Source organism: Melospiza melodia, chromosome 4, assembly GCF_035770615.1.
Source record: "Melospiza melodia melodia isolate bMelMel2 chromosome 4, bMelMel2.pri, whole genome shotgun sequence".
Taxonomy (NCBI): domain Eukaryota; kingdom Metazoa; phylum Chordata; class Aves; order Passeriformes; family Passerellidae; genus Melospiza; species Melospiza melodia.
In genome coordinates this window covers 11,235,281-11,262,422 of record NC_086197.1, presented here as the reverse complement: position 1 = coordinate 11,262,422, position 27,142 = coordinate 11,235,281, and the positions used below count along the sequence as shown (strand labels likewise).

Sequence of the window (27,142 nt, the reverse complement as noted above, 5' to 3'; positions counted from 1 at the left end):
TTTATACCAGTGTCACATTCCTACTGCTGGTACATCTTACCAATCCCATGTATCAGAGGCACATTTCTCATCCAGCTCTCCCTGCTGTAAACTGAATCTGACTGCCTGTCTGTGGGGGAAAGGAATGATTCTCTAGAGCTGCACTGCCCTAAGCCTCGCAGAGCACAAACCAGGCAGGACAAAGAATGCAAACACAGGAGGAAGGACAGGGCTGAGTCTGGCCTGGGTGAAGATTCCCCAGCCTCAGGGAGGCTGTGGCAGGCATGGCTTGGCTTGGTGCCTGCTGACAAACCGACACGCCATGACAGCAGGCAAGCGGTGCTGTTGCTGCTGAGTCCCATGAGGCCCACGCACCCAATTTGGTACACAGCTTTAAATAAATTCATCCTTTCAAACCAGCTCAAGAAAGAGTCCTTCCCCTTAGCACAGCAGATCACATCAATGGGATTGAGTATTACCCAGGCCATATAGCTTTCATGAGGCTTGAAGAGGGGTCGATGCCTACATAACTAACCTTGCAATGCAGACTTACTCAGTGGCTCATGTTTTTGCCACTGGGAACACTTGGCCTCAAATTGTTCTTCAGAGAGGTTTTAGAGCCTGGTTGTAAATCCTTGCTTCTGCCCAGGAGGCATAAGCAGCACATACCCAGCCTGGACAGAGCTGCCTGCAACATGGTGGAGAAGAAAACCTGCGGGGTCAGACTGGTGGCCAGTGGCAGGGACAGAAAGCGGCAGCTGCTGGCAAGAATTGTGAGAAACTTTCACACATTTGGGGGACCTGAGTAAGACATGGGAGCTGAGGAGAAGCAGGCCACAATCAGCCCTCCCTCAGGAACAAATAGTGATCTCTGTGTCTTCATACTGTTGGTGAGGTCAAGGAGAAAGGAGGAAAGCAGTGATCCCGTCTGAGATAAGGATGAAGCTATAGCTCAAGTGAGAAGGGAAAAAACTGGAATAAACTCCTCTGTGCTTGTTCCAAAGAACAACTGATTGTTAATGAGCCTTTTTGCTCTGGTGGCAAAGGGTACACTGCATCAGAGGGAAGATCTGAAGCCCATGAAATGATGAGTGGCTGCTGCAGAGTCCCCAGAGAGACCATGGCTAACAGTTTTATTTCTACTCACATAGGAATAAAACTGTTAGCCAGTTTTGCAGCCCAGCAATGCAATAAAGCAGTGCTGAACACCTGGCACAGGCAGGCATCACCATATTGACATGGTACCCAGAGCTGTGCACCTCTTGCCTCTCCCCACCCTGCCTGCAGAGCCATGGCTGCAGCTCCTGGGCCTTCCCTGGAGCTGTGCACTGCTGTTCACCGTGGAGAGAAGAGCCTTCCCCTCCACCTGCTCATCCCTGTGCTGAGCATGCCTGCTTCATTAGCTCATCCTCTGCTTGCCCCTCTTTCTGTCTGCAGTCTCTGCCTTCTCTCTTTGATTATCCATATGTTGTTCACATAAGGAGCCTTCCCCAAGATTTAATTCTTGGGCCTGCTGCACAATAAAAAGGCACAACAAAGTCTCAAGATTGCATCCTGCAGAGTGCTTACCAAGGTTTACCTTGCCATGCACAACCTGTTTTCATGGTAGCTGGTCCAATGGTTACATAAAACCTGTGATTCAACTGGAAGGTACCAGAACAGCAGAACAGCCATGCTTGTACCATCCATTTGCATTTTCTAGTCCCTATTTCTGAAATATTCTTATTTTCCCTCTTGAGCTACTAGCTTGAAATTTTACTTTGAGTCCTCTAAAAATTTCACAAAAAAGATAACTTCCAGACACATTAAAATGAACAAAAAGCCCAAATCAGCCTGTTTTATGATACTGGACCTGACAGAAGGGGCAGTTTAAGTAGATCAACAAAAAAGTAATTATTGCAAATGTGAGCTACTGAGGTCCTCATCAAGATGGAGGAAGGCAACATAGGGGGTTGATTTTGGGGGGGAAGGCTACAGCAGCCCGTGGGAGAGCACAGAGGAGATCCCAATAGTGGTAGTGGGCTGGATTTGCTGCTTACTGCATCCTTGTACCAGCAGGTGATGTCAGGGAGGGCAGGGAATGCCTGTCCCTGATGGATGTCACGGCACCTGACGCATGCACCTATGGCTGAACACACTCCCTGCTGCAGCCACAGCTCAGGGGAACAAACTGTGGATCTTTCACCCATTCCCTTTGTCCCAAACACCCCCTAACAGCACCCCACAAGATTTCCCTGAATCCCTAAGGAAACAGGCACAGGGCTGTGCTGCCCACGGCGGGCACCTCTCGGTTGTCTCCCCCTTGGATGCCTCCCCACCACCATCTCAGGAGCCCTGGGATGGGGGGTGGGAAGGGGGTGCCTTTCTCCCAAGCCCACCAGGTTCTCCCCTGCTGTGTCCCCATTGCTCCTTGCTCCTATACAAAAGCCAGGGCTTGTCCCTTTTCATCCTGATGTCTTTCTCTCTGAGTTCATTGTCATCAACCGCAGCAGGGGCGAGATGGAGGGAGGGGAGGAACTGTTCAGCTCTTGTAACCTGTGCCTGACCAATCTACCTCCTCAGGGGCTGTGGGGAGCTCCTCCCGCCCTGGCATCTCCTCAGCCCTCCTCGAGCCCCTGGGCTCCTGGCACCCGGAGAGGGATGGCAGCAAGGGCGGGATGAGGGAGAGAGAGGGACTGACAGCAGCTGCCCTTTCTCCAGGATGCACTGAGAGGAATGAAAACCTCCCGAGCTCCTTCCTCTGGGTGTTTGGGAGCAGATCCTGCCTGCCTGGCGGGGTGACTCCTCTGCACTGTCTGTGCGCGTTCCTGTGCGTGTGCTGCTGCCATCGCAGATGTACCCCCAGCTGTCACTTCACCGCGCACAGTCGCTCCCTCTCCCGCCTCTCTCTCTCTTTCTCTCTCCCCCTATTTATTATTTACGGAGGATTACAGTCCCTTTCCCACGCTGTCATCTCGCTGTGCGGCTCCCCTGCCCTCCACACGAGGCCAGAGGCTGGCTAGGGAGGGCTCCTGCCAGCTAGGCTCCAGAGCAGAGGCACTTTCTGCTGGATTTGCTTTGGGATTGTACCGTGTTCAGAGAGCCGGGAGAGCTGCCATTCTCACAGGAGGGTCCATTCCAGCCTGAGAGAGGTAAGCAAAGCCGTTTCCCTTTTGGATTTCCCCCCATCCCGGCTAAGCGAGGCGAGCGGAGCTGCCCCGCAGGCAGCGGCTCCCCCGGGGAGGGGGCGGCAGGCAGGGCAGCGCTGCGCGCCGGGCGGCTCAAAGGCTCCCTTGTGCCAGACAGACGGACAGGGGAACGGCAAACCTGCTGCAGAGCTTGTTCCTGCTGCTTCCAGCCCAGCCTCAGTGCAGGCAGCCGGGAGGGAGCAACTTCTCCCGGCTGAGAACAGCACCGGCAGCTTTCCTTGCACCACCGGCGCGCCTCTGAGGCTGAGCACTCGGAGCTGGGGTCACCCCGTACCTGGGAGCTCCCGGTGAGCCCTGACTTCTGTCTGCTCCCCGGGGCTCTCACAGGGTAGCATGAGAGGTGCCACCCTCCTGACTTGTGATGGCTTTGCTGGCTATCATTTTGGACTCAGTAAGAACACCCTAAAATGGAGAAGTACGGACCAAAATCGAAGAGGTTCAGCACTCAGTGCACAGCTTTAGGAATGGGGGGGTGGATGTGGATAAGTGTGTGGGGGTGTGTGCTCATGGACATGACCACAGGACATGAAGTGAAGCATGCCAAATCACAAGTAGAGCCAAATATAAGTCCCGAGTTGCTTTCAGCATCTCTGCAGGCTGAGCCTGTGATTTCTGAACTTTTGGGTGGAAGGCAGAGCACTGAGGAGGGTGGGTGAAACAGCACAGAGAAGCTTCACAGCCTTTTCCAGCCCTGACTGGGAGGAAAGAGTGAGAATGAGGTCCCAAACGAGCAGAGGAGAAGCACACTGTGGACAGGAGTTATATGTCAGTGTTAGCCTGTCTGTGTCTGTGTGTGTTTGTGTGCATACATACACATGCACAGACACGTGCACACACACACACATCCCACACAGGGCATGCTGCCCCCTCCTCCTCCCTCTGCCTGACCAGTTTGTTACTGTCCCTGCATCTCCTGCTAATTAAGAGCGACATGTTAAACTGGAGCTCTCCTGATTTGGGGAGAGAGGGTGTTTGAAGCTGTTGCTCCAAGCAGGTCATGGCCAAGCTGGGCCCCAGGCCCACCACGTGGACTGTCAGGTAACCTGAATGTGCCACATCCAGCACAGCCCTGATGGGAATGGCAGTGGGCAGGATACAGCACTGCCCTGCTGTGAGTCTGACCTGCCACTCAAGGGTGGAGAGAGAAATTCAGATCTCTTTGGGGAAGGACCAGAGCTGCTGCTATTGCAGGAGAAGGAAACCCTTAAAAGACAGGGGAACCCTTGAACACAGACAGCAACTTGTCCCAAAGCAGGGGACCTTCCTAGCAGCGAGGAGAAGGGAGACTTCCCACAACTGCAGACCATTTTTTCTTCTGAGCTTTGTGGCTCAAATCTGTGGGGGGGCAGGGGTGGATTTTCCTCTAACTGCTGTGGGCAAACAACATTTGCAAGGGAATTATTCCACATGAGCGAAAGGCTTGCGGGAGTTGTCTCCCTGTCAGACATCAGTGCTGCCTCTGTTAGTGCATCCTGTCCACTTGGAGGAATTATGGTAAACCCTGAGCAAAGGGGCTGCTTGCAAAGAGAAAGGGAGGAAGCCTTCTTATGTAATTTTTATACCAGATCATGGCTTTACCCTTTCCTCCAGCAAAGTGAATGTCACATGCTAGCAAGGTGCACTCTCAGCTCAGACATCTTTAAGAGTCACTCCAGCTTTCTGCCCTTCCTCTGGCATTTTTTTAAGCCTGATGCAGAAAGGATTTTCTAGGCTTTTCTGCACCACAGAAGCCTGGTGAAGGCAGAGCTCTGTGTCAGTAGGGCTGGGAGGGTCAGCACAGGGCCACAAGGATACCTGGGCAGAAGAATTCAGGGAGCAACAGAGCCTGGAACAGGATGGGGAGAGGCTCGAGCCTGTGGGAGGGCATTTCTGGGTAGTTCTTCCGTGACTTTTGTCTGTTGCTGAGTCAAAAGACAGAGCAGGCAGTTTCCTTCACTTGCCATGTTTGGTTACAAGCAGCTGCTTACACTGCTTGACAAGTGTCCCAGTCCTGGGTGGCTCAAACCATAGCTCAGATGACCATACTGGGATGCTCCGGCCAGCGGGGTAGTGCCTCAGCATGCTACACCATGACACACACTCAGTTCTGCCTGGAAAGAAGCAGCAGTGGGAGTTCTGGGATGTTCCTCCTGCTGCAGGGAAATACCTTGTCACACATACCCTATTCCTGCTGTGGCTTTACCAAAATGCTGGCTCACAGTAAAGCTCTCTGTGATTGAGGGGATGGTAACAGGAAGAAGACGTGCATTTTTTTTCTATAAACTAGTTCAATTCCAGACTCAAGATGGGGAAGGAAAAGTTGCTTCATCTGTGAGGGGTTGGATTATGTGAAATATATTATTGGTATTTCAAAGACAAGCAGTTGAAAGTTAGGAAATACTGGTACTGGAGGCAGTGTGCTACTGACTGGTAGGATCACACACTATTTTCATGAGCTGCTTCATTCAGGGTACTTGGCTACATGGTGCTCAAGGAGTGGAGCAGGGGGCTCTTTCTTTTATTTTTTTTTTTTTTTTTGGTACTGCAAAATGTGTGTCTCTTTTATTTGTTTACTGCCTGCCAAGCAAGCCCTGCAGGCAATACATCACTGTGCATTGTCTTATGCTGTTCTGGAGATGTTAGCAGCTACAGTTGCCTGTACAGAATTTATGCTCTTGATGAGGCAAGGAGAAGGGTGGTTTTCCTGGCTTTTGAGGGGAAAAGAGACTTCCCCTCTTAGCACACAGGGAAGGAGCAGCAGGTGCAGGACAAGGGCCTGGGACCTCTTGGCTCTCAGTGCTATTGAGCCCTTGAGATTGTACCAGTTTGCTGGCTAAGCTGCCAGCATTTTGGAAAACAGCTGTGAGTGTTCAGCAGTTCTGCAAAATGGCCCCTAGGGTCTCGTGTTGGGCACCCACAAAATTAGGAATGTACAGACTGTGGCCTCCTGCCAAAACTGTGGTTTAATATTTAATTCTGACCATATAAAAACAGCCTTATTTATTACAACATTCTCATTATTAGCTTGAGTATCATGTGTCCTTTGCACTGAGTATGGGACAGGGTCCTGTGAAAAAAAGAACTTGTTTGGGTGAGCATAGGCAGTGCTGTGCTGCATCCATGCAAGTGCCTGAATGAAGGTTGGGCAAGTATAAGCTCACATTTAAGTCCTTAGCTTTGCAAGCCTACTTTATCATACTATTTTATCAATTTTTTTCTTCCTTTAATGAAAATAACAATTTCCTCGTTATATTTTTATGAATGGGAATACAAGAGACTGTCTATTATTTATGTCCTACATAAATGCCCCATGCCCATCACAGGAGGAACTGAGACTTAAATTTACAGCAAAGCCACACAAGTCAGAATTTCTTGACTGACTGCAAGAAGAGCCTGGAAGTTTTTCTTGGAAGCCATGCCCTGCTACCATGCTCCCCCTCACTTCAAGGAGGCTGGGAAGGTTCCTTCCCCATGAACCATGCTCTCACACAAGGGATAAAAAAACAAGACCTCATCCTGAGTCTGGAGATGAGCTGTTAAAGGCAACTTGGCTTGGCACTCCTCTCTTGGGCTGCCTTTCCTCTCCTGGTGAGACTCCCTAGTGCCAGCACTGCCCAAAGTGACTTTGCTGTGAGCTACCTGAAGGTGGGGCCTGCTCTCCACACCACTTCTACTGATTTCAATGGGATGTGACTGCCATAAAGGTATCTTTTCTGTGGCTGCAAACCCTGTAGAAAACTAAAGTCACATCAAATTTGGAGACCTTCCTCAGCCTCAGCAAGCTCTGCAGCATGAGGCTATGATCTGTGTGCTAACCCAGATGCATCCAAAGATCCTGGCTGGAGCTCTGGGTTGTGAGAGCTGTCACCACGTCTTGTTGAGCTATGGGCAATGTTCCCAGCTTGTAAAAAGCCTAAATGTGTCCCAGGGATCCACAGGCACCCCTGGAGCTGAAGGCAGCAGCCCAGATCCCATGCAGTTTGTGTGGACTTTGCAGGGCTGCCCCTCTTGGATGCTCTGGGAAGGTGATGGGGCAGCAGAACAGCTCCAGGTTCTTACAGGCAGCACCAACAACCTTGTGCCACAGTGGCAACCAAGTGAGGCAGATCTCTGCAACTCACTAGGGCAGAAAAAGGTCTCCTTTAGAGTCCAGTACAAATGCACTGTGTGGGAATGATGAGAGGCAGCCTTTGCTCAGGAGGTTTGCCAGGAGCTGTGTGTATGCTGGGTTGCTGATCCCCTTATGATAAGGGCTGAGAGGATTTTTACTGCCAGCACCTTGTGCTCTGCCCCACCACTGTGCAGGCTTGGATGGTCCCTGTCCCTCTGGACATGCCCAGGGCACAGCCTCGTGACACCTTAGTTAAGTTGTTCCATTTTTCCAGTGTTTTCTACATCGTCTCTCTCCTCTTGCTCAGCAGCCAAAGCGACAAGCCACGACCCTTGCAGCTCATTTTGGGAGCCTGGCACCCAGGGAAGCACAGCCAGTGAGGGGAGTGAGGAGAAGGGGCAGCAGCCTTGGTGGCAGCAGTTCTTCACCATGCTGGCTTCTCCACCAGAAGAAAGAGTAACAAGAGTCAAGCAAAAGGAAGGCCAGTGAGCTCAAGGGCCCAGTGTATTTCAAAATGCAGGCAGTGACAAAAGCAAAACCAATTTTTGGGCTAATGCAGAAATGAGCAAGTGTGGGGCACTTTGTGTGCAAGGGATCACCCAGGCTTGCAAAAGCTTGCCTCATTTTTGGAATGAGAAACCACAAGGAGAAAAGGCTCATGGCTGAAGTGCCTTGACCCCCATAAGATGTAACAGGGGTCTCTTGATATCGATCTGGAAGCCCCTTGATTTGGCAGTCTGGTCATGCTGTTCAACAGAAATCTGGCCTGGCTCTGTCCAGGGACAGAGCTTATATTGATTAAAAACTTACATTTTTCTATCTTGCTGCTAAATTGATGCACCTCCATCTACTACTCTATTCATGTAAATGTATCTCTTATCTCAGACAGGCTGGCACCTTCCCTGTTAAAGATCTGCTGCATCCTTTGACTCTAAGTAAGAGACCCAGGGAAGGTACTGGGCCCTGTTAAAACTTTTGACCCCTCAGACAATCCTTCCCAAATCTGGGCCCATACACACCTTCCTTCTTGGATACCACCCAAATAAAAACAAGAAAGAGAATACTTTGGGATTCAGAGCACCATCCAGCCAAGAAGTGCAGAAAATACCTGTGAGCACAGTAGTGATGGGAATGAGGACCACAGAACAAGGATTCTCCCACCAAGCTGTCTTCTCTGCCTGCAACCTTTTCCTGGTTGTACCACCCACCCACACCTCCAGGATAGGCTTGCCAGGAAGCAGGGAGCAGCATTTTAAATGCCAGGGAGCTGGAGGATGCTCGTGGGGTGTAGAGGGGGAACTGGGAGCAGAAGGGTGCCTCCCTCAGACCTGCAGCCCTTCTGTCAAGGGACTGAGCAAAAGGATTAAAGGCCTGAGCTACCACTTACCATGGGATTAACCCCTGCAGGAAATTAAAGTTGTAGGGAAGGCGCTTCACTCCACAGCTGAGAGAATGAGAAAAACTGGGATCTGGATTAGAACTGGCAGGGCTGGTGACAAGCCACCACCCACAGCCAACTGTTCCCGGCTGGATCAGAAAATGTTATCTCAACCTTCATGTAGAACCCCCCTCCACATCTCACTTGGTTACCAATTTTTGCCAACAGTGTGAGAAGAACAAAAACATCACCCTGTGGCAAGAAAAAGAGAAGGAAACTGGGTAGTCAGCTCACGTGTCCCTCCTCTGAGCCCCTCTCCCACTCCCTCACCCGCTTCCCTTCTCAGCTGCCTCCGCTCTGCAGGCAGGAAACATGCACGTGGTCTGTCGCATTCCCCAGGACTTGGAGGAGATGCTGGCACACACATGGCTGGATTTCTTCCTGTCAACTGCCCCCTCAGCTCTCCTCCTGCTGCTGCTCTGGGCCTCCTCCATATGCCACGCTTTTCGCTGTGCTGGGACTTTCCTGTCACTCCTGGTTGGATATCCCGCTCTCTCCACCTGCTTCCACAGCTTCCCAAGGAATTCCACATCTCCACAGCAATCTGGGTCTTTCCCAGCAGTGCTACCCTCTGCATCTCCCCTTCCTATGCTCTGTATTTCTCAGAGGATTTGCTGAGGCTTTATGTCCTTGGTTATTTCCAGCTCCTCCAGAATTTCCCAGTCTCATTATTGTGCATTGGTCAGGGAGGCTTGGGATGCAAATAGTGTTTTCTGCTTAAGCTATGGAATGAGGAATCAAGAAAACTGGCTTCTCTCCTGTTTTTGCCACAGGCCTGTCAGGAAACTTTGGGAAAACCTGGCCAAAAATCTTTTATTCTGTGTAGCTTTGATAAGGCCTACAAATGCTCTCTGCAGGACAGGACAGCATTTACAACCCTAAGTGCAAACGCTGCACTTGACAGCTTTGAAACCCTCAGTGAGTGGGGAACTGATGTGGACTAATGATGAAGTATCAAAAGCAATGCAGCTGAAATTTCTGCCAGCCAAAATCAGCAGCCAGTTTTACCTGCATCATTCACCTTTCCATAAAATAGGGATAAAGTTGATCTTTCTTGGAGGGTCCTGGGGAGGAAACATTTTTTACCATCAACACATTTTCATTTCAGAGGTGCCTCCATTGCCAATCCAAAAATCTGAAGCTTTTTGACCCTTTCATATCACAAAGGGTGAGGGTTTTATTCACATCAGGTCAGGAATGTGGCAGAGTCCTTTACAAAACCAAGTTTTACACTTTTTCTGCTTGCTTTACAGCTTTCTGGATGAGGTGTTTTGCTTAGCTGTGATTGATCACTGCAAGTCAGAGGGCACAATTTCTTCCGCAGCTGGGTTTCTTGTATGAATTTAAAATGTGCTTTCCATTGATTGTGACAGCACAACACTAATGAATCTTGAACACATGTGTTAATACATCAGCAAGTGCTGCAAATAAAGCTGGGAAGCTCACTGGAGCAGTGACACACACTGGATGCTTCCACAGCATTGCTGAGCTTCTCTGTCACACCTCTGAGTGTTTTTGCATTCCAAAGAGACAACAAACAGGGGCTGCCACTGAGACAATGTCACCTCTTGGGATCAAAAATCTGCACAACTAGCAGGTCTATTGGGGACCTGAATGGGTGAGGTCTCCTTGCCATTTAAAGCCACTTGTGGTGTGGCAGTCAGGCCACACAGATTATGTGTCTCTGCTGCCACTTGCCCCACCAAGGGCAGATGAAGGGACATGCACAGAACAACATGTGATAGTCACTAAATGCTGGGGTACCACTGTCCCTCTCCACTATGGGATGATAGCAATAAAACATGGATCCTAAAAGCAACAAGGAAAGGGGAAGGAAAGAAGATAATCTCCTTAAAGCGTCCTCCATGCCCTCCCTCATGCTGCTGCTTTTCTGATAAAGGCTAAAGCAATTCAGCATTGGAAAGGGACTTTGCCATGAAGGAGAGTGTGGGGGAGGGATGAAAGTCTGTGCACACTTTCTGATAATTTATTGCTGGCATCTGTTGCAGTCTCTGCTACCTACCCTTCTGTAATATAGGTCACCCACATGCCCTGCCAGTGCTCATAAGCCAAGCTGTTATCGGAGTCTGATCCCCCAGCCATGATCCAAGGGTTAGTGCAAGGGGCTTGGAGAGATAATCAGAGACAGAGGTTGCTGGGCTCTGTCTCTGACAGTGTCTCATCCCAGTGACACAGTCCCCTGTGTCTCTAGCCTCAGCGCTGTTGTCTGGAGAATGGGATGGATTTATCCACCTACCCAGAGCAGAAGCACTACTGGCTCTGCTTCTGGGGGTCATTAAACACAAAATAACACCCCTGACAACTATGGTAAGAGCCATCCATAGAACACATGGCAAGCTTTGGATAGAAGGTAACACAGAATTAGGAAGAGTTACTAAGCCAGGACATGGATACAGTAAACTGAAACCCTCCCTGATCTTCTAGCATGCTCCTTGGGACCCTTCCCACAAAAAATACAGCTTTGGGGTGATACTGCAAACATGACTGGTGTCTGGGCACAGAGGAGCAGGCACAAGGCAGGAATAGTGCCTGCTGGAGTTTTCAGGCCCTGGCAAGCGCTGCGGAGTCATTACAATCCCCTCTGCATCCCCCAGTTCCCTGCTCAATCTAATTAGGGGAATCCTCATTAGAGAGTCCTCTAGAGTCTGACAGCAGGCCAAATGTCCAAGTGGCACTTCAGCTCGGTGTATTTTTGGCCACTGGAGCCCATGGGCCAGAAATGGATGATTTCATTTTGTTGCTTTGAGCTGAAACTAAAAAAGTTGTCTTTTGCTGTCCTATTTGAAACAGTAATAGGAAAAGGCCATCACCAGCCCCACAGGCAATGCTGCTTTCTCAAGAATGTGCAAAGACATCCAGCTCCAAGCACATGGAAGAAAGCTCTGGCCTCTGTGCCCCATGGATAACAGGGCATTCAGCTGACATGTTGCTCTAGGGAGAAGGAATGATCTAGAAAGCCCATGAGAAAGACAAATGCCTGGTTTGTGGAGCCCTTGGGCGACTTCAGAGCATTCAGAGTTCCAGCAGTGCTGACCAGCCCTGAGCCCCCAAAGCCAAGCAATGCCAGGCAAGCTCAGAACAGACAGCACGGTGCCTCTCTTGTTGAGCTGGGGACATACAGGGAGCACTGCTAGGTCTGTCAGAGTCCTGGCTGCTGGAAAAATCCCTGGCTGTCAGGCTGAAAGCAGCCAGACACATCTGGTGCTGCCTTGTAGAGGCTGGAGGTGTGGGCAGGTGCTATTTGCCCCAAGATTACACATTCCCAGTGCTGCACTGGCAGGGAGTGCAGTTGGCCTGGTGCTCTGCAGAGCAGAAGGCATCTCTTGGGCCACAAGAAAACTGCTAATTAAGTCAGAATTCAAGACAAGTCAGAGGAAACCTTTAAAAAAGAAACTCTTAAAAATCCTCTCTGCCTCCTTGCTCTCTCTTTACTGTGGAATATTAATCACTAAGGGTATAATGTTCTTATGGGCAGTAGATGTGTAGGAGAAACTGAGTTTTTTTCTGGATCTTTGGAATTAAAATTTCTCCATGGACATACTTCAACGTATAGATGCAGAAGCTCATTGACCCTCACCTTTCAGCAGCCAAGAACCTCTATGTATTCCAAATCCACTGTTCTGCCACCTGGGCATATGGTGTGCTTGGAGAAGCAGGCAGCTTTGTGGAAGACATGGAGGTTAATAAATATGGGTTACAGAAGAGTCCCTGGAACATGTGCAAGCCCAGCTCCATGCACACATTTGTAGATGTAAGCTAGGTTGGTGACTGTGCATTTGTACATGAAGGTAGCTGCTTTTAAGTCTTGGGAACACGTGTATGAGTGCACACAGGGTGGCTGCTATCTATGGAGTGGGGAGTGTGGCATATATGTGACATGCTTTAAAATAATCTCGGGTTTATCAAGGCCCCTCCATCTCAGTGCATGTTGCAGTGCAGGAGACTGACATTAAAGCCTGAACAGGTGTTAATCACTATGCACTGTAATAAATTCTAAACATAGGGAAAAGGCTTATTTATACATGGCTGCTCCTCCCACCCTGCACTCTCTGCTTGAGCCTTGGTGCTGCCTGAGGGAAAGAGGCGCCTGTGAGGTACCAGAAATGAGTGCAAGAGCTGGACTTGCCCTGCTGGAGCACAGGGAGCCGGGGGTGGACCCTGACCCCGTCCCCATCCTCACGCCCAGGTGTGCCAGCCCTGCCCTGCCCTCAGCCCCCATCACTGCCTGGGGACAGCCTGGATAAATAGCACAGGGCACTGGGAGAGACACCAGTGCATGGCCTGACTGGGGGCTGAGGGGACACCACAGAGGGAAACAATGCCATAAAGCACCCAAGGAAGCTGGCTTTGTTTTGTTTTTTTTTTAAATTGCTTTGCCCCCCTAATTGGAACAAAGCCAGCTGATACAGATGGGGTGTTACAAAACAGAGCCAAAAGGCAAGAGCACAAGGAACAGAGCTATCTATAACCCTGACAAAGTTAGATGGAGTGAAGGTGGGGAAGAGGGAAAGGCAGAGCATGGCAGGCGGCTGCCCCTGATGCTGAGAGCAAGGACGTGATCATTTGGCAACGGGATTTGGAGCTGATCGACTGGCGCTATCCAGCAGGCAGATAAGGCTCTGTGGCTGTCAGCTTAACTCTGCCGTTTATTCCAGTGCTGGAGGGAGTTAAATAGAGCACACGGAAAGCTGCTGCTGGGGACTGAAAGTCAAGCAGGGAGAGGGAAGGAAGAGGCTGTAATTGGGCAGTGTCCGGGGACTCGGGTGGAAGTGGCTGCAGGCAGAACCCCTCCAGGTAAGTGCCTGCAGCTTTTCATCCTCCTTTTCCATACGGACAGGCGGGGACAGGAGACTTCAGGGGCGGCATTTAGGATGGAGAGGTTTCTGTGGGGGAGGCTGAAAGTCTCCTCGGTCAGGGCGAGCGCAAGCACCAAATGGGGACAGCTATTTGTTGCAGCTTCTCCTTCAGTGGGAACTGCAGAGAAAGGGCTCCAGCTCAGTTTGGGGAGTGGGGGGCTGCAGTGGATGAAGGCTGAATTGGTTTCTGTACTATGAGAGGTGTTTGGTGCATTGGCATTTAGGTAAATGATCTAAACAGCCTTGTAAATGTGCTAGCCTAGGTACTGAACCTGCTCGCAATTTTCATCAAGATGCTAATTTGAATATTTCCTGGTGGTTTACATTCTCATATAAAATAAATCAGTCTGGGAGCCTGGGGGAGGGTAGGCACCTGGCACGTGTGTGGGGACAGTGTCCTGGTGGCAGTGCAGCACCCAGCTAAAACAGCTGCTGTGGATGTTGTCAGAGCCCCTCAGAGGGGATGGAGGATGGCTTATTTTTGTACTCTGGTTGAAATGTGTCCATCTATGTGCTGCTGTGACTGTGGGTGGCACGTCAGAGAGTACACAGGGGGACAGAAGGATTTGTGGTGTTTTCATTTTTCCTGCCTCCTTGTATCCAAAAGGGAAGCGGGAGGGAAGTTGAAACCTGTTGTCAGTCACTTACTGTCAGGGGAGAGTTTTATGGTCTTTGGGTTTCTAATTAGACTGAGGATTTTTCCTTCTACTAATTAAGATGCAATTCCTATCTTTTCAACACTCCCACTCAGTCTCCCCCGCCTCAGGTCCTTCCTTATCCTTCTCCTCCGAGGCTCGCTCGCTCTTCAGCTCCTGCAGTTGCTGCAGTGGGAAATCCCCAAGCTGAAGCTGTGCTGCTCTAGCCACCACATCCATTTTACCTTAAAGCAGACAGGAAGTGCTGGTAGGGAATACGGCACGGGGGGTGGGGGGACGGGTGTGGTGGAGGGGGGAGGAGGAGCAGGAGCGGGCAGGGAAGCGGCTTGGCAGCCGCTGGTGCCCAGATCGCAGTGAGCCTGAGCCGTGCGTCAGGCAGAGCATGCACAGGTGGCACAGGCCTGCGTGGGGGCGACGGCAATGAGCCGGACTCTGCTGCCCTGGCAGGGTCACCTTAGCAATTCATCAGGTTAACCTTGAGCATGAAGCTAATGTAGCTACCATGGCAGGCCGTTCAAGCACAAACTTCTCTCTGGCACTTAGGTGAATCAGGTTTTATTTCTGCACCTCGAGGTTCAAAGTGAATTAATGTTGCGCCTCCTGAAACACCCTCCATTTCTCCCCCAAAACAGAAGTGATGCCTCAAAGGCAAAACCCTAACTGGGGAGGGGAAAGGCCAGCTCTGAGCTCAGCACCCAGGGAAGTGAATGTCCTCTGCTCAGCTCTGCTTTCCCCTCTACAGGACCTGGCAGGCAGGCTACAAGGTCACTCCCTCTCGCGGTGGGGCCGAGGGCCAGGCTGGCTGTTGGATGTGAAGGCACGCTGGAGAAGAGCACGATGCTGCCTGCAAGTGCTGGCCACCGGTGGAGGAGCAGGTTCCTCATGAGGTGGCAGGAGGCTTGTCGTAAGTAATGCCTGCTCAGGTACCAACTACAGCATTCCTGTTTGTCAAGGGAATGGGAAGAAAATGGGTCACATCAGGGTTAAGAACAGGGGAGAGGGACAGCTAAGAATGGAGATGTTTGAACTAATTCCTGATTCCTTTAGAGGCCAGGCTAGCTGGGAGGGAGAGTGATATTCTAAAGCTGAAGATGGGCTCAAAGTGGGACAGCGAGTGATGATTGCTTCTGAATTCCAGTGGGCCTGGCAGGTGAGAAACAGCACGAGAGACACCACTGCACAAAGATCCACCCTGAACATTCCTCAAATCAGCATCCTATGAGCTGCAGGCTCCTCTCTGTGCTTGGGGTATTACACAGGCTGCTGAGCAGAGCTCTTCACAGCAAAAGTCATAACAGATTTTAGAGGGAAATGCAGGATGTGAAGGCAGAATTCTCCTACTGGGCACTGCCACATGTAGTGAAAATCAAGGAGTAAATAAAGAAGCTCTCCTTCAAATTAAATTGTTAACATTCAGCCTGTGCATATTCCCAGTGGGCTGGGGCAGCTGCTGCAGCACCCCTGAGTGCAGAGCAGGCAGTGCTAGGGTGATGTGGGGCTTTGGGAATTTATCTGCATCTCAGAGAAGTATCTGGGGACCACAGCAGAGTAAAGGGGACCCTTGGAGAGTGTCCCTCACTACTGCATGCCCAGGCACAAGTAGGTCTGTGCTTTCCCTTGCTCCAGTCCTCCTGGTCACATTTGGAGCTGCAGCTGTAAGAAGCTGGGGGAATTACTTCCTTCTCCAGAAAACAAATATCTTTGTAATCCATCCTCACAGACTAGACTGTCTAAATTATTTATAATGAACGCTACTGAGTCTTGACTTAATGTGATATACCTGGATAATCTTTCTGCCACCTACTAGAGTCACCAAACACCCCACAAAGTAACTTGATCTTCCCTAAACACAAAACCACTTATTATCCATCCTTCTGTAGGGCTGGAAGACAGCTTCAAGTTTTGTCTATTGCTTCCCTGCCTCTCCTTCCTGCAGAGCTGCATCTTCACCAACGCAATGAATTCCCTGGCCTAAGCTCACATCCTCATGGATGTGAAATGAAAACGAGATCTCTTTTCTGTACGATTTTAGTAAAATATTTCCAAAAGCATACAGCAATATATGGGTAACAACAAGACATTTTTGGCATATCCTACAAGCCTGGCATAAATCCACTTCCTGAACATAACCACAGCCAGCTGCCTGAGGCTGTTCCTGCCAGCCACTGCCAGCAAACACACTGGTGGAACCCCACAGCCACCCAGCCGGCGCCGCAGGCGGCCAGGTGCTCTGAGAGATAAGCACTGAGCAGAATGGCACCTGGATAGCGTTACACATGGGCTGCTCTTGCCTTTCTTGGTGTACAAAGCAGCTGTTATCTCATCATCACAGCTGCCAATCTATTATTAATACTGGGCTTTTGTTAAGCATCCAGGAAAAGATGGGGTCACTTGAATGACTCATTGCTCTTTCCCTTCCCCACTCTGGCTCCCATTCTTTTAATTCCCTCCCTACAACAAGAGTGTGACATATTCCAAACAGAATTAAATATCAGTTACTCAGTCAGTACCTGTACTGCACTAGCCCATTGGCTATGATCTAATTTCATGGCAATTTCTGCTGTGGGCTCCAGCCTCTGCATGACAAGAAAGCACAGAGGTGGTCTGGGTAAAGATCTGTCTTACATTTCACCATAAGGGTCCATAATTCTCCTTAAAAGAGCACATTTATTGGCATGGCCTGGGCTGATGTACACCTGAGATCTCAACTGTAGGACAGTAAAAAATTATTGAAGAATTGTGAAAGACAGATGAAATAGGAAAGAATTGATATATTATCTCTGAACACTTATCCCTTGGTCCTTAACAAAGTCATACACCTTAGGATTCAAACAGGATAGTTCTCCTTAGACTACCAGTCCACAAATCTGCCAATTCTCACAAGGATCACTGGGAACACAAAACTTGCCCTGTGCAGGATGACAGGTTTGGAGTATGAAGGCACAACGCTGACAGAAGCAAAGTCACTATAAAAAAATGGGCTGGGGGTCAGATTAAACTCTAGAGAGTGGCACAAGGGAAGAGAGGAAGAGCATGGCTGACTGTAAAGCTGCTCCAGGCAGAGCTTCTCCACAGCATGGGTCTCCTCTGGCGCCTTCTCTTGTGGCAATCTTTTCACAATTCCGTTAGGATTCAGAAGTAAAACACCTGCTTGTTGGTTCTTGAAGAAAAGCAGGACAGAAGAACCTGGCTGCCAGTTCAGGAAGGCAAGACAATCAATGCATCCCCTTTAGCCACCACTCACCCCTCAAAAGACTCTACCAACCCAAGTGACTGCCTTCTCTGAAGAAAATTGAGAAAGGGAGAGGACAGGCATGATGTACAGACAAACCTGCTTCAGTTTTAGTCAAATGCTCAAACTTGTCACCTTAAAAACTGCGAGGGAGCTGAATTTGCTTCCCACATTGAAGAATAGTGGAATTCATTGTGTGATCTCAATTCCACAAAAGGAGCTAAGATGAAGGATGCAAATGTTTTACATAGTCTGCTTAAACATAACTCCCACTCCTCTAATGACAAGAGGTACAAAGCTTGCTTTCTTGCTGATAATGCTTCTTTGTCACAAAAATGAGAGGTAGAAAAGCCACTGGCTCCCAGGGGAATTTGGTAACTCGTGCCCTGATGCCACTGGCAGGATCTGGAGCCATGTCTGGAATCCACAGCAGCTCTAAAAAATGCTGATTTGTGATTTGTCCAACCTTGAGACAGTGTAGGAGAAAGGGTGTGTGTGTGTTAACCCTTTTCCTGACACTGCTTTTGTCAGTTACCAATGTACATCTCTTTTCCTCATTCCATTGCTGTGGGCCATTTTGGTCAGAGGTGGTTTAAACTGTTCTTTGCATGTCTGTTGTCTGCCCAGTTGGTGACCATGATTCAGGATTTGCCCCATGATTTGACTGTAGTCCAGAGTGTGTCCAAAGTTCTTAATTAGAACAATTGCTGGATCTGTACCCAGTTACCACCTCTAGTTGGGCGGGGGGGTCACTGGTCACTCAGAGATACTTTTGGGCTCTTGCTCTGGGATTCAGAAACTGCTTTGAGAGCAATGGCAAGTACCAGGTGTGCAGTGATTTAGGGACCCCTTGTTACTTTTTAGCAGTTCTCTTGGTCATCCCTTTCTAATGTAATGAAATTCATTAAAAAGTGGACACACTGTGAATATGGTAAGCAAATGATACCCTGATTTAGAGTCTTAGATCTGAGTCTGATCTATCACAAATATTAGGATTCAAACTGCAGGAGCACATCTGAAATGTAGGTTGTTTTACTTTTCATTTTTCTTAAAAGCTTTTTAATAACATTATCTGTTTGTGAAAAATTGGAACTTTAAAAATATACCTGGTCCCTGCATCTCTACTCTGACTGTTTAGAAAGAGCTGTCCTTTGTCAGAGGTGTCACCTCCCACCACTCTCTGCTCCATTATCCTCTGACAGGTACCAGTGCTCCAGTATCTGTTGGCAAAGCCCGCTGGGATGCACTGTTCTGACTTTGTTGTGAAACTGGAAGGATATTTACTTGCTTGTTCTGAAAAAAACAGGCTAAGAGGAAAGTCATGCTGTCAGGATGCAGGCCAAGGGTAAAGCAATGTAGCTGTGAGGAAACTCATTACACTGCAGGGCATTGCAGTGAAGAGCCCTGCTGTGAGGGTTCTGTTGTAGCTGGTGGTGGGTGAGGATGGGGTAGCACTGATCTAATCCATGCCCTCTTCCTTCCCTGCTTTTCACCTTCCAGTGCTTGGCTGCTGGCTCTCACTATGTGCTGCTGAGTCCTTCTTTGCTTGTCCTTCCTCCTGCAAGTGTAACAGTGGCAACCTGGAAGTGGACTGCAGTGGTTTGGGCCTCTCTTCCATTCCCTCAGACATCCCCACAAACACCAGGACCTTCCTCTTTCTCAACAACAAACTCAGCATCCTGCCAGGAGCAGTGTTTTCCAACCTCTCTGCTCTACAGAGGTTGGACCTATCCAACAACTTCTTGGACCAGCTCCCTCAGAACATCTTCAGTGACCTGGGGAACCTCACAGAGCTGCAGCTGAGGAACAACAGCATCCGGGCCTTGGACAAGGACCTGCTCCAGCACACGGCCCTGCTGCGCCAGCTGGATCTCTCCATCAACGGCCTGGCCCAGATCCCTTCGGGCATCTTTGACGATCTGCCTGCCCTGCGCTCCCTCTCCCTCAGGTCCAACCGCCTGCAGAGCCTGGACAGGGTGACCTTTGAGCCTCTGACCAGCCTGCAGCACCTCCAGGTTGGGGACAACCCCTGGGAATGCGACTGCAACCTCCGGGACTTCAAGCACTGGATGGAGTGGTTCTCCTACCGAGGTGGGTGCTCGCATGCGCAAGGGGAGGCAGGTGGGGGAATTCTGGTCTTCCAGGAAAAGCAAGCAAAAGGCAGGGAAGAAACAGAAGCACATACAACTGGCAGGTCAGGCTGACCCGATGGACAGGTCTCAGCCAAAGAGCATGGGGACCCTGCTACAATTTAGTGCCACTGCACCTTCATATAGCAACACTGCCACTCTGTGAAGTCCCCAGCAGCCCTAGATTTCCTATTTCCTTGTTTTTCTAATCTGAACTATTACCTGTTTTTTTTTTTAATCTTGAGAGAATAAAGAACTTTCCTCAAGTAAAATTAAAATTTTAGGATTATGACTTCACCTTACTCTTTCTGCTAAAAAGAAGAAATGCTTTTCACACTTGGAAATAACCATCCCATTCTCTTTCTTAAGATGAGAGAATTAGAAGTCAGATTTGGCTGTAAAGCATCAGGTTTGCTGCCAAAAAAAAGAACATTAGGAAACAGTGATACTTAGGAAAAACACTGCAACTCATATTGGAGAACCCAACCTACAGCTCAAATTAACAAGCCAGGCCCCAAATCAGACTGGCTATGAAATCATCATTTCAAACTGAGCCATTTTTGACAAGTTTGCATTTCCAGATTTTCCTTGAAACACAGAAGACTAGAAAGGTACATGCCACTTATCAGGAATGCTGATGGGATGACATGCTTTCAGGAGCTGCAACTCAAAGAAAGATGGCACATTTTACAGGAGGGAGGATTGAAGGCCTGACCTTCTGTTTCTGGAACCAACGAGTAGGAAAGGGTCTCAAATCATGCGGATAGCAACAGTCAGCTGTCACATCCCTGCTGATCACAGCCATGCTGCAAGGAGATTATCTCTGCCTATGGCTTCACTGCAGTCTGAAATATGCATTTGTGTGAGCAGAATCAAACAAGCACACGAGTGCCACTTTGCACTTTTTTTTTTTTGATTTGTTGTTTTTTCTTGACTACCATATCACAAAGTCAGTGGAAAGCACACAGACATAACTTTGCTTTTTTTCCTCCCTTTCAAGGAAATTGCTCAAACTCACTCAAGCATTTGTTTCAACATCTGTCATTATTTTCACAGAGATGGATTAGTTGTCAGAAGATGGGATGTGTATCTGTTGTTTTTTTTGAGAAGGTACAGCCTGCTCCTATATTTTTGCTTTAATTTCTCTTTTTCTAAAGTGGCTCTTCTGAGACTTACATAACTCACTAAACAGTATGAGGCTGACTTAAATGGTTTCAAAGGGCTTTCATGTGTTGGCCTATTCAGATATGCACCAGGAGCTCTAATGTCAAACCCAACCTAGGCAGAGACTTACTGGCCAGCTGACATGGTTGAAGCTTCTGTGCAGGGAAAATACTTTAGCAGGTGTGAATGGAGGCCCATGAACTCACCCAGCTGAGGATCTAATCCTGCTGCCTGTGCATGGGCATGGAGCTGTGATTGACTCCTGTTATCTCTGTTGGAACAGGTGGGAAAATCGACCAGCTGGCCTGCACCCTGCCCAAGGAGCTGAAAGGAAAGGACATGCGGATGGTGCCCATGGAGATGTTCAACTACTGCTCCCAGCTGGATGACGAGAACAGCTCTACAGTGCTGGACAATACTGGCCCACCTTGCACTAAAGGAAGCCCTGCTCCTTCCAAATCTAAATCAGGCCCAGAACCAGAAGTGGAGCCCAGTGTGGGATGCCCTCAGAAACAGCGGTACAGGCCCGTGAGCGTGCGCCGCGCGATCGGCACTGTGATCATTGCAGGGGTGGTTTGTGGCATCGTCTGCATCATGATGGTGGTGGCAGCTGCCTATGGCTGCATCTACGCCTCCCTCATGGCCAAGTACCACAGGGAGCTGAAGAAGAGGCAGCCACTCATGGGTGACACAGAAGGTGAACACGAAGAGCAAAAACAAATCTCTTCTGTGGCGTGAAACTGTTCTAGGAAGGAAGGGACAGCGATGAAAAAAGGTACCTGAGAGCAGTCAAGCATGGGGTTCTCCCAAAATACATCTTCCCAGATAGACTGTGCTATTGCTCCACTCACCCAAGTAGTACAACATGCTTCTGGGGGGTCAGGGCACCTGGCTCAATTTCTTTTCCTCTGCCCCAGGCCCATTTTGTGCCCTTTCACCCTTGGGCCCTCCCAGACAAATAAAGTAGAGTCAGACCTCGAGTGCTTGCTGTGCCTCATGCCCTTGCACAGAGTTTCCCTCACATGCCTGCTGCAAAGGCAGCTGGCACCTTCTGGGACCCTGTGTCATCCTCTCAGCTTTGGTCCTGAGTCATCCTGTGTCCTGTCAAGAGTTCTGTGCAAACAGAGAGCAGCTGTGTGAAACCCTGTGTGGGGAGCAGGACACCAGAAGTGTCCATGCCTCACCGTTAGGTCACTGCTGTTGTGTGACACGAAGCTGCTGCCTACCCTACAAATCAGAGCTGCCAAGATTCCATCAGAAGGGAGGCAAGGTTCCTATGGCAGGGCAACAGTCAGTGGTAGATTTCTCACTTTTAGAGGTGGAAAGATGTCTGTATCACCCTAACACACTGCCAGGGAGCACAGTGTCCCTCTTCTTGCTCCTGGCCAAGTCCAAACCTTTGAGCTGGCACACACATCATCTGCTGCAGGTGCACAGCACAGAGTCATCCTCCTGTACACACACACACACACTGACTCATTCTGATCCCAACACACACACACAGAGCCAGTCCCAGTTCCAGGCATCCAGGCACCCCAGCTGCACATGCAGAGCTATCACTCATGCCCATGCTGACCTGCCCTCTGCATGCAGCCATGGATACATCCAGCCACTTTACCTTACCCTGATCATAGTAGTGCGTATCACCTTCCGCTTCAGACAAAAAACATGCACACACCACTGAGGAGTAACAAAAACATCTCAGCCAGAGTGCAGAGCCAGTGGGAACTGGCAGAAGAGGATGGAGAGAGGCAAAATTATTGAGATTCCAGCAGTCAGTGGAAATAAGTACACAGCATCAAAAAAAAAAAAAAAGAAAGTCTGTTCTTATCTATTTTATGTCTTCTCAAATAAATGGAGAGAGTAAGGATATGAAGCCTCCATTTAGAAATGTTTGATTGGCAGATCAGAAGTGGGTCATCAGGAAAGACTGGAGGAGGAGGTGGCTTACCAGGAGCGTGAGCCGTGCTGAGTAGTGTGAGCCTAGGGGAAGGTGTCAGGGGAAGAAGTCACACATAGTCAACCCCGGAGCTGCTATGGCTGGCACGGGGGCCAGCACGGTGTGTGGAACAGGGTGATGCAGCCAGTGTGACCAAAAAGAGTGGGCAGAGTTATGGAGGGTCTTGAGGTGAAGGCTGGAACCTGGAGCACAGTGTGGCACATGTGGGAGAGCCCAGGAAAGGTCTGGCACAGAAGGCAGCAGAGCCCACATGCACTCCCTTCACCATCATTGGGGTGTCCAGTGACACCCACAGCTGCACCTCAGTGTGCCCACACACACAGCTGTGCACACTGCCACTGTCACATAGGGTGATTTCCCCCAACCAGATTTTAAAGCCCTCAGACTGCAGTGCCTCCTATTAGTCTTAGCTCATTCTGACCTGACAGGGAAAAAAAAGTGAGAGGGGAAAAAAAAAAATGAAAGGAACTCAACATAAGGACTCATTTTGTATCACTGGAAGTGGGATAAAATGCTGTCTCCAGGGGAGAGCGCACATTGCCATGGTAACCTGCTCTAACCCGTCACAGTGGGTATTCCTGGGCGAGGAAGATGACACCGGAGGTCGTGCATCCACTGTGCCTGTGCATGGTGTGATCCCTGCCATCAGGAAACAAGCTGGCAGCCAGCCCAGCCCTGCAGGGTGTTTCACTAGCAACCTGTGTTCAGAGCCTCAGAGCCCTGCATGCTCTGCAGGTGCACCCTGCCAGGGCACCTCACCTCTTCCTTCCACCTGCTCCATCTGAATCCCAGTGCTGTGGGACACCTCACAGCCCTCCTGCTCGCTGTGGCTGGATCCCTGTGGAAGCAATGCACACTGGCTCCTCACTCCTTCTGGTCCCAGAGGTGGCTGTACTGATCCGTGGGCACACAACACCATTAATCAAAGCCTGGAGTGGCAAAATCCCTCCTGGTCTACCCAGGGTCACCAGAGCCAAGGAGACAGGGTGCTCTGGACTGTTTTAGCATGGGGCAGAGGAGGATGTTCTTCAGGAAAGCATAAGACCAGGCTGCCACAGAGGAAGAACTGGGAGAAGCAGTCAGCCCGCCCACCAGTGTGAGCACACACTTTCCTCCCGCTTCCAGCACACTGTGGGGAAGAGGAAGCAAAGGAGGGGGGCTGGTGAAATGTGAGGAGGAAGGACTCTTCCCCCATGCACTGTACAGCCACTCCAACCATCCCATCTGCTCCAAGTGTAGCCCGCTCTGAAGGGCAGAACTGGTGCACTGCAGACTCCATATGCGTGTTATTGCTGTTCCACATTCCCAGCAAGCCTGGAGCAGACTCTGCCTGCTGGATCCAAACCTCTCCCCAAGCTCCCTCTCAGGGGAACCTCTCCCTTCACCATACTGGACTCCGCAATCATACTTGAAATGGGACTTGAGTCAGAGTGGTATATTTATAGATCTATATTTTACTTGCATCAAATAATGGTGACATATTGCACAAAACAAATGGGATCTCTATGTGTGTGTGTGTGTGTGTGTGTGTGTGTGTGTGTGTGTGTGTGATAAGAGAGAGACTTTTTAAGAGAAAAGACTAGAGGTGAAATGAATGGGAAGAAGGTAGGGGACAATGCAGGGGTTGAGGGTGTGAAATCCTCCTTTCCCTGCACCTTCCCTGTGACTTCCTCCTGCCCTGACCAATTTTTCTTTGTTGCTAATAATATTTTCTATATCCTGTGTTGTGGGGCTGGTGATGACCTTGCCCATCCTTTCCTTTTTTTGTTTTAATTTATACGGCAGAAAGTCTGGATTTATCTCAACCCTAGACAAGGGACTGCTATGTTTAGCAACCCACCCAGGAAAGGAGAAGACAGGAAAGGGGAGAACTGAGTGTTGCTGGGAAACACGAAGGCTGGAGTCCCTCTGGAAAGCAAATACTCTGTTTGGCAGGATGAGGACCTGTCCTTCTGCATGCAGAGCAGAGAGAAGTGCCCTCTTCATGGCACTGTTTGCAAACAGACTCTTTCTCTGCTCCCCAGCACACCTGGAAATCAGGCTGCCCTGGTGTGACTGAGCTGCTGCACTGCCCACAGGCACTGCAGGGAGCACAGCATCCTCAGCAGGCAGAAACAAAGCTCTGAGGGATGCTGGATACAGAATGAGACCCAGTGCTCCTTGTGTGCCCAGCCAAGGGGTTCCTCTGGTGTGTGGGGACAGCAGCTCCTGTTGTCCCTGCAGGTGCCTCAGGAAAGGGTCCTCTGGGCTGCCAGGTCCAACAATGCCAAGGTGATGCTGGGCTGGCAGGGCCACCAGGAACAGCCCTCCTGCTCCTCCTGCTCCCCTTCCCCACACATCCACCTGTGGGACAGGTAGGCACATCCCTTGCAGGGAACAGATGGCACTTGTAATTCCTTTTTCTTTTTTGTTACTGTTTGAGGGAGAGCGACAAGATTTTCTAAAATGATTGAATGGAGGTTTCTTTGGCATGAGACAGAAAATTTTTAAAGGTATATTATATTTCTGGCTTGTTGTTACAGAATAATAATAAAGAATGTATTTTCCTATGCTCCTTCTTGTTTAAATGAGATCTCTGATAATACCATTCACTCTCTCCCTATCCCCCGCAGAAGCAAACACCACAGGGACACAGCCAGCCAAAGGAGGAAGCCCCTCAATTCCCACAGATATATTCTTGTCTCAACACACAGTTTGGAGTGAACGTGCACAGACACACAGTACATCAGTGTAAGTCAGGGTGAGGCTCTAGGGCTAAACACACAGTAGGTGAAGGTGAGACCCTAGATCTAGAAACACACACACAGAATGCTCCAGGGACACAGCCAGACAAGGGTGATTGTATAACAAGGATAAGATACTGTGGCACTCAGCTCATTACATAAAAGTAGAAAGGGCCAAATTAATCCCTAGTGCAAGAATGCAGGAGCCAATGGAGTTATATTCAGGTCAAATTTGGTTCCAAATGCTTTTTTTTTTTTTTTTTTTTTTAATTAGAACATAATGTAACAAATAGGGAGCTATGGGTTCCTACATCTCCAGCTTCCTGACCCTCTTGAGCAAGGTTATTTGGAAATGGATGGAAATTGCAAGCTAATCCTATTGCACCCCCAAGTACACAAGCTGCTACCCCTAGAGCTGAAAGAGTCTCTCCACCAGCTGTTCCCTGGCGAGGCCTATCACACACAGCTAAGAAGTTTAAATTCCCCACTTGGCCACTTTCAGTGCTAAGCATACACAACTCATCACATTGCCCTGCTGTAAGAATAAGCTCATCCTGACGCATGTGGAACCAGCAGGATGTTAAACCCACAGAGCAAACCCCTGTGCCACCCTGCTCTCACTGCTGCACTCTGTCACCCTGCTGGGCTCAGGCTGATCTTCAGAGAGAAACTGGGAGCAGAACCCAGCTACTCTTAATCTGCTCACAGCTGAGGCATCTGTTCTGCTAAAAAGGTATGTGCTGCAGGAGAATCACCATCATTGTTTAATAGCATGGTGTCTATGACACATAGTTTAATCTCATTCTGCCAGCTAGGTAGAGGAGTGCACGCAGACACTACTCAGCAGTTCATATAATACCAGAAACACAGAGCAGAAAAAAGCAAAGCCAACACACTCATCTGATGATTCTGGGCTTTTTTAGTTCATGAACTGTCTGGGAGCAGGCTGTGATTTTCTGCAATTATTTATTATAATTTGATTACTATTTGATATTAACCAATGTATTTGTCCTGCTAACACACCTACTCATGCACACATACAACACCCTATATAATAACCACGTAATTCTGTACATATAACAGGTAAAATATATAAAATAGGATTGCTCCTCAGTATCTTGTCCATTAGGAGCCCATTGTGCTGGCTTGAAGAGGGTTTGCCAGCACTGATTGGAAGCACAGGTTGGAGGGTCAGCTTCTATCCTCCAACCAGATAAACAGAAGCCCTAGCACAGGATTTCTGAGGGCCAAAAAGACTTATCTCCAAGAATAATGGGCAATGCAACAAGCATTCACCAATGAACATAGTTAAAGAATGAAATGTGAGTAAATAAATATTTTCTGTGTCATTCTGGGGTGCTTTCTACATCTGTTGCAGCCCTGGAATTCTGGGGATAAGCCAGCATCCTCACAGCTCTTCTCCCTTCATAGAAAGGAGAAAAAGCAGCCAACAAGGGCCAGATCTGTCTTTCCCAGGGTTCTGCTCTACTGCAGCCAGGCAGAGGCCATGAGCAGGGCACCTGGAGACAAAGAGAAAGCAAAGCATGATGCTAATAATAACTCTGCCTCGCATGGAGCTTCTGGACCAGGACAACAACGTGCTGCTCTTTGCTTGGGGCTCCAGGCAGAGATTTGCCCCTTCACATTTGCTTTTTCTGAATCCTAACTTGGGAATGAAGTTGTTTGTTAGCACAGCTGCAGAAAAT

The 27,142-nt window shown here is 49.3% G+C and overlaps 2 protein-coding genes across 4 annotated transcripts in view; one reads left to right on the top strand and one right to left on the bottom strand.

Moving 5' to 3' along the window:
• The window catches only part of CACNA2D4 (calcium voltage-gated channel auxiliary subunit alpha2delta 4), a 119,521-nt gene that overhangs the window by 24,315 nt on the left and 68,064 nt on the right, over window positions 1-27,142 (bottom strand). The window lies entirely within an intron of this gene.
• Window positions 2,605-25,265, top strand: LRTM2 (leucine rich repeats and transmembrane domains 2). Of its 3 annotated transcripts, XM_063153866.1 has the most exons (5): window positions 2,605-3,110; window positions 13,372-13,510; window positions 14,971-15,132; window positions 18,961-19,551; window positions 21,037-25,265. In XM_063153866.1, the coding sequence occupies exons 3-5, from the start codon at window positions 15,066-15,068 to the stop codon at window positions 21,489-21,491; spliced, it is 1,113 nt and encodes a 370-aa protein (XP_063009936.1). In that variant the 5' UTR covers window positions 2,605-3,110; window positions 13,372-13,510; window positions 14,971-15,065; the 3' UTR covers window positions 21,492-25,265. The 3 variants fall into 3 exon arrangements, with proteins under 3 accessions (XP_063009936.1, XP_063009935.1, XP_063009937.1); XM_063153865.1 differs by lacking the exon at window positions 13,372-13,510; XM_063153867.1 differs by lacking the exons at window positions 2,605-3,110; window positions 13,372-13,510 and adding an exon at window positions 14,351-14,475.

Bases quoted from the DNA above. Each gene is read 5' to 3' on its own strand.
- LRTM2 (XM_063153865.1), top strand. From the start codon at position 15,066: ATGCTGCCTGCAAGTGCTGGCCACCGGTGGAGGAGCAGGTTCCTCATG. The intron at 15,133-18,960 runs GTAAGTAATGCC...TTCACCTTCCAG, and splicing joins GAGGTGGCAGGAGGCTTGTC to TGCTTGGCTGCTGGCTCTCA. The intron at 19,552-21,036 runs GTGGGTGCTCGC...CTGTTGGAACAG, and splicing joins GGAGTGGTTCTCCTACCGAG to GTGGGAAAATCGACCAGCTG.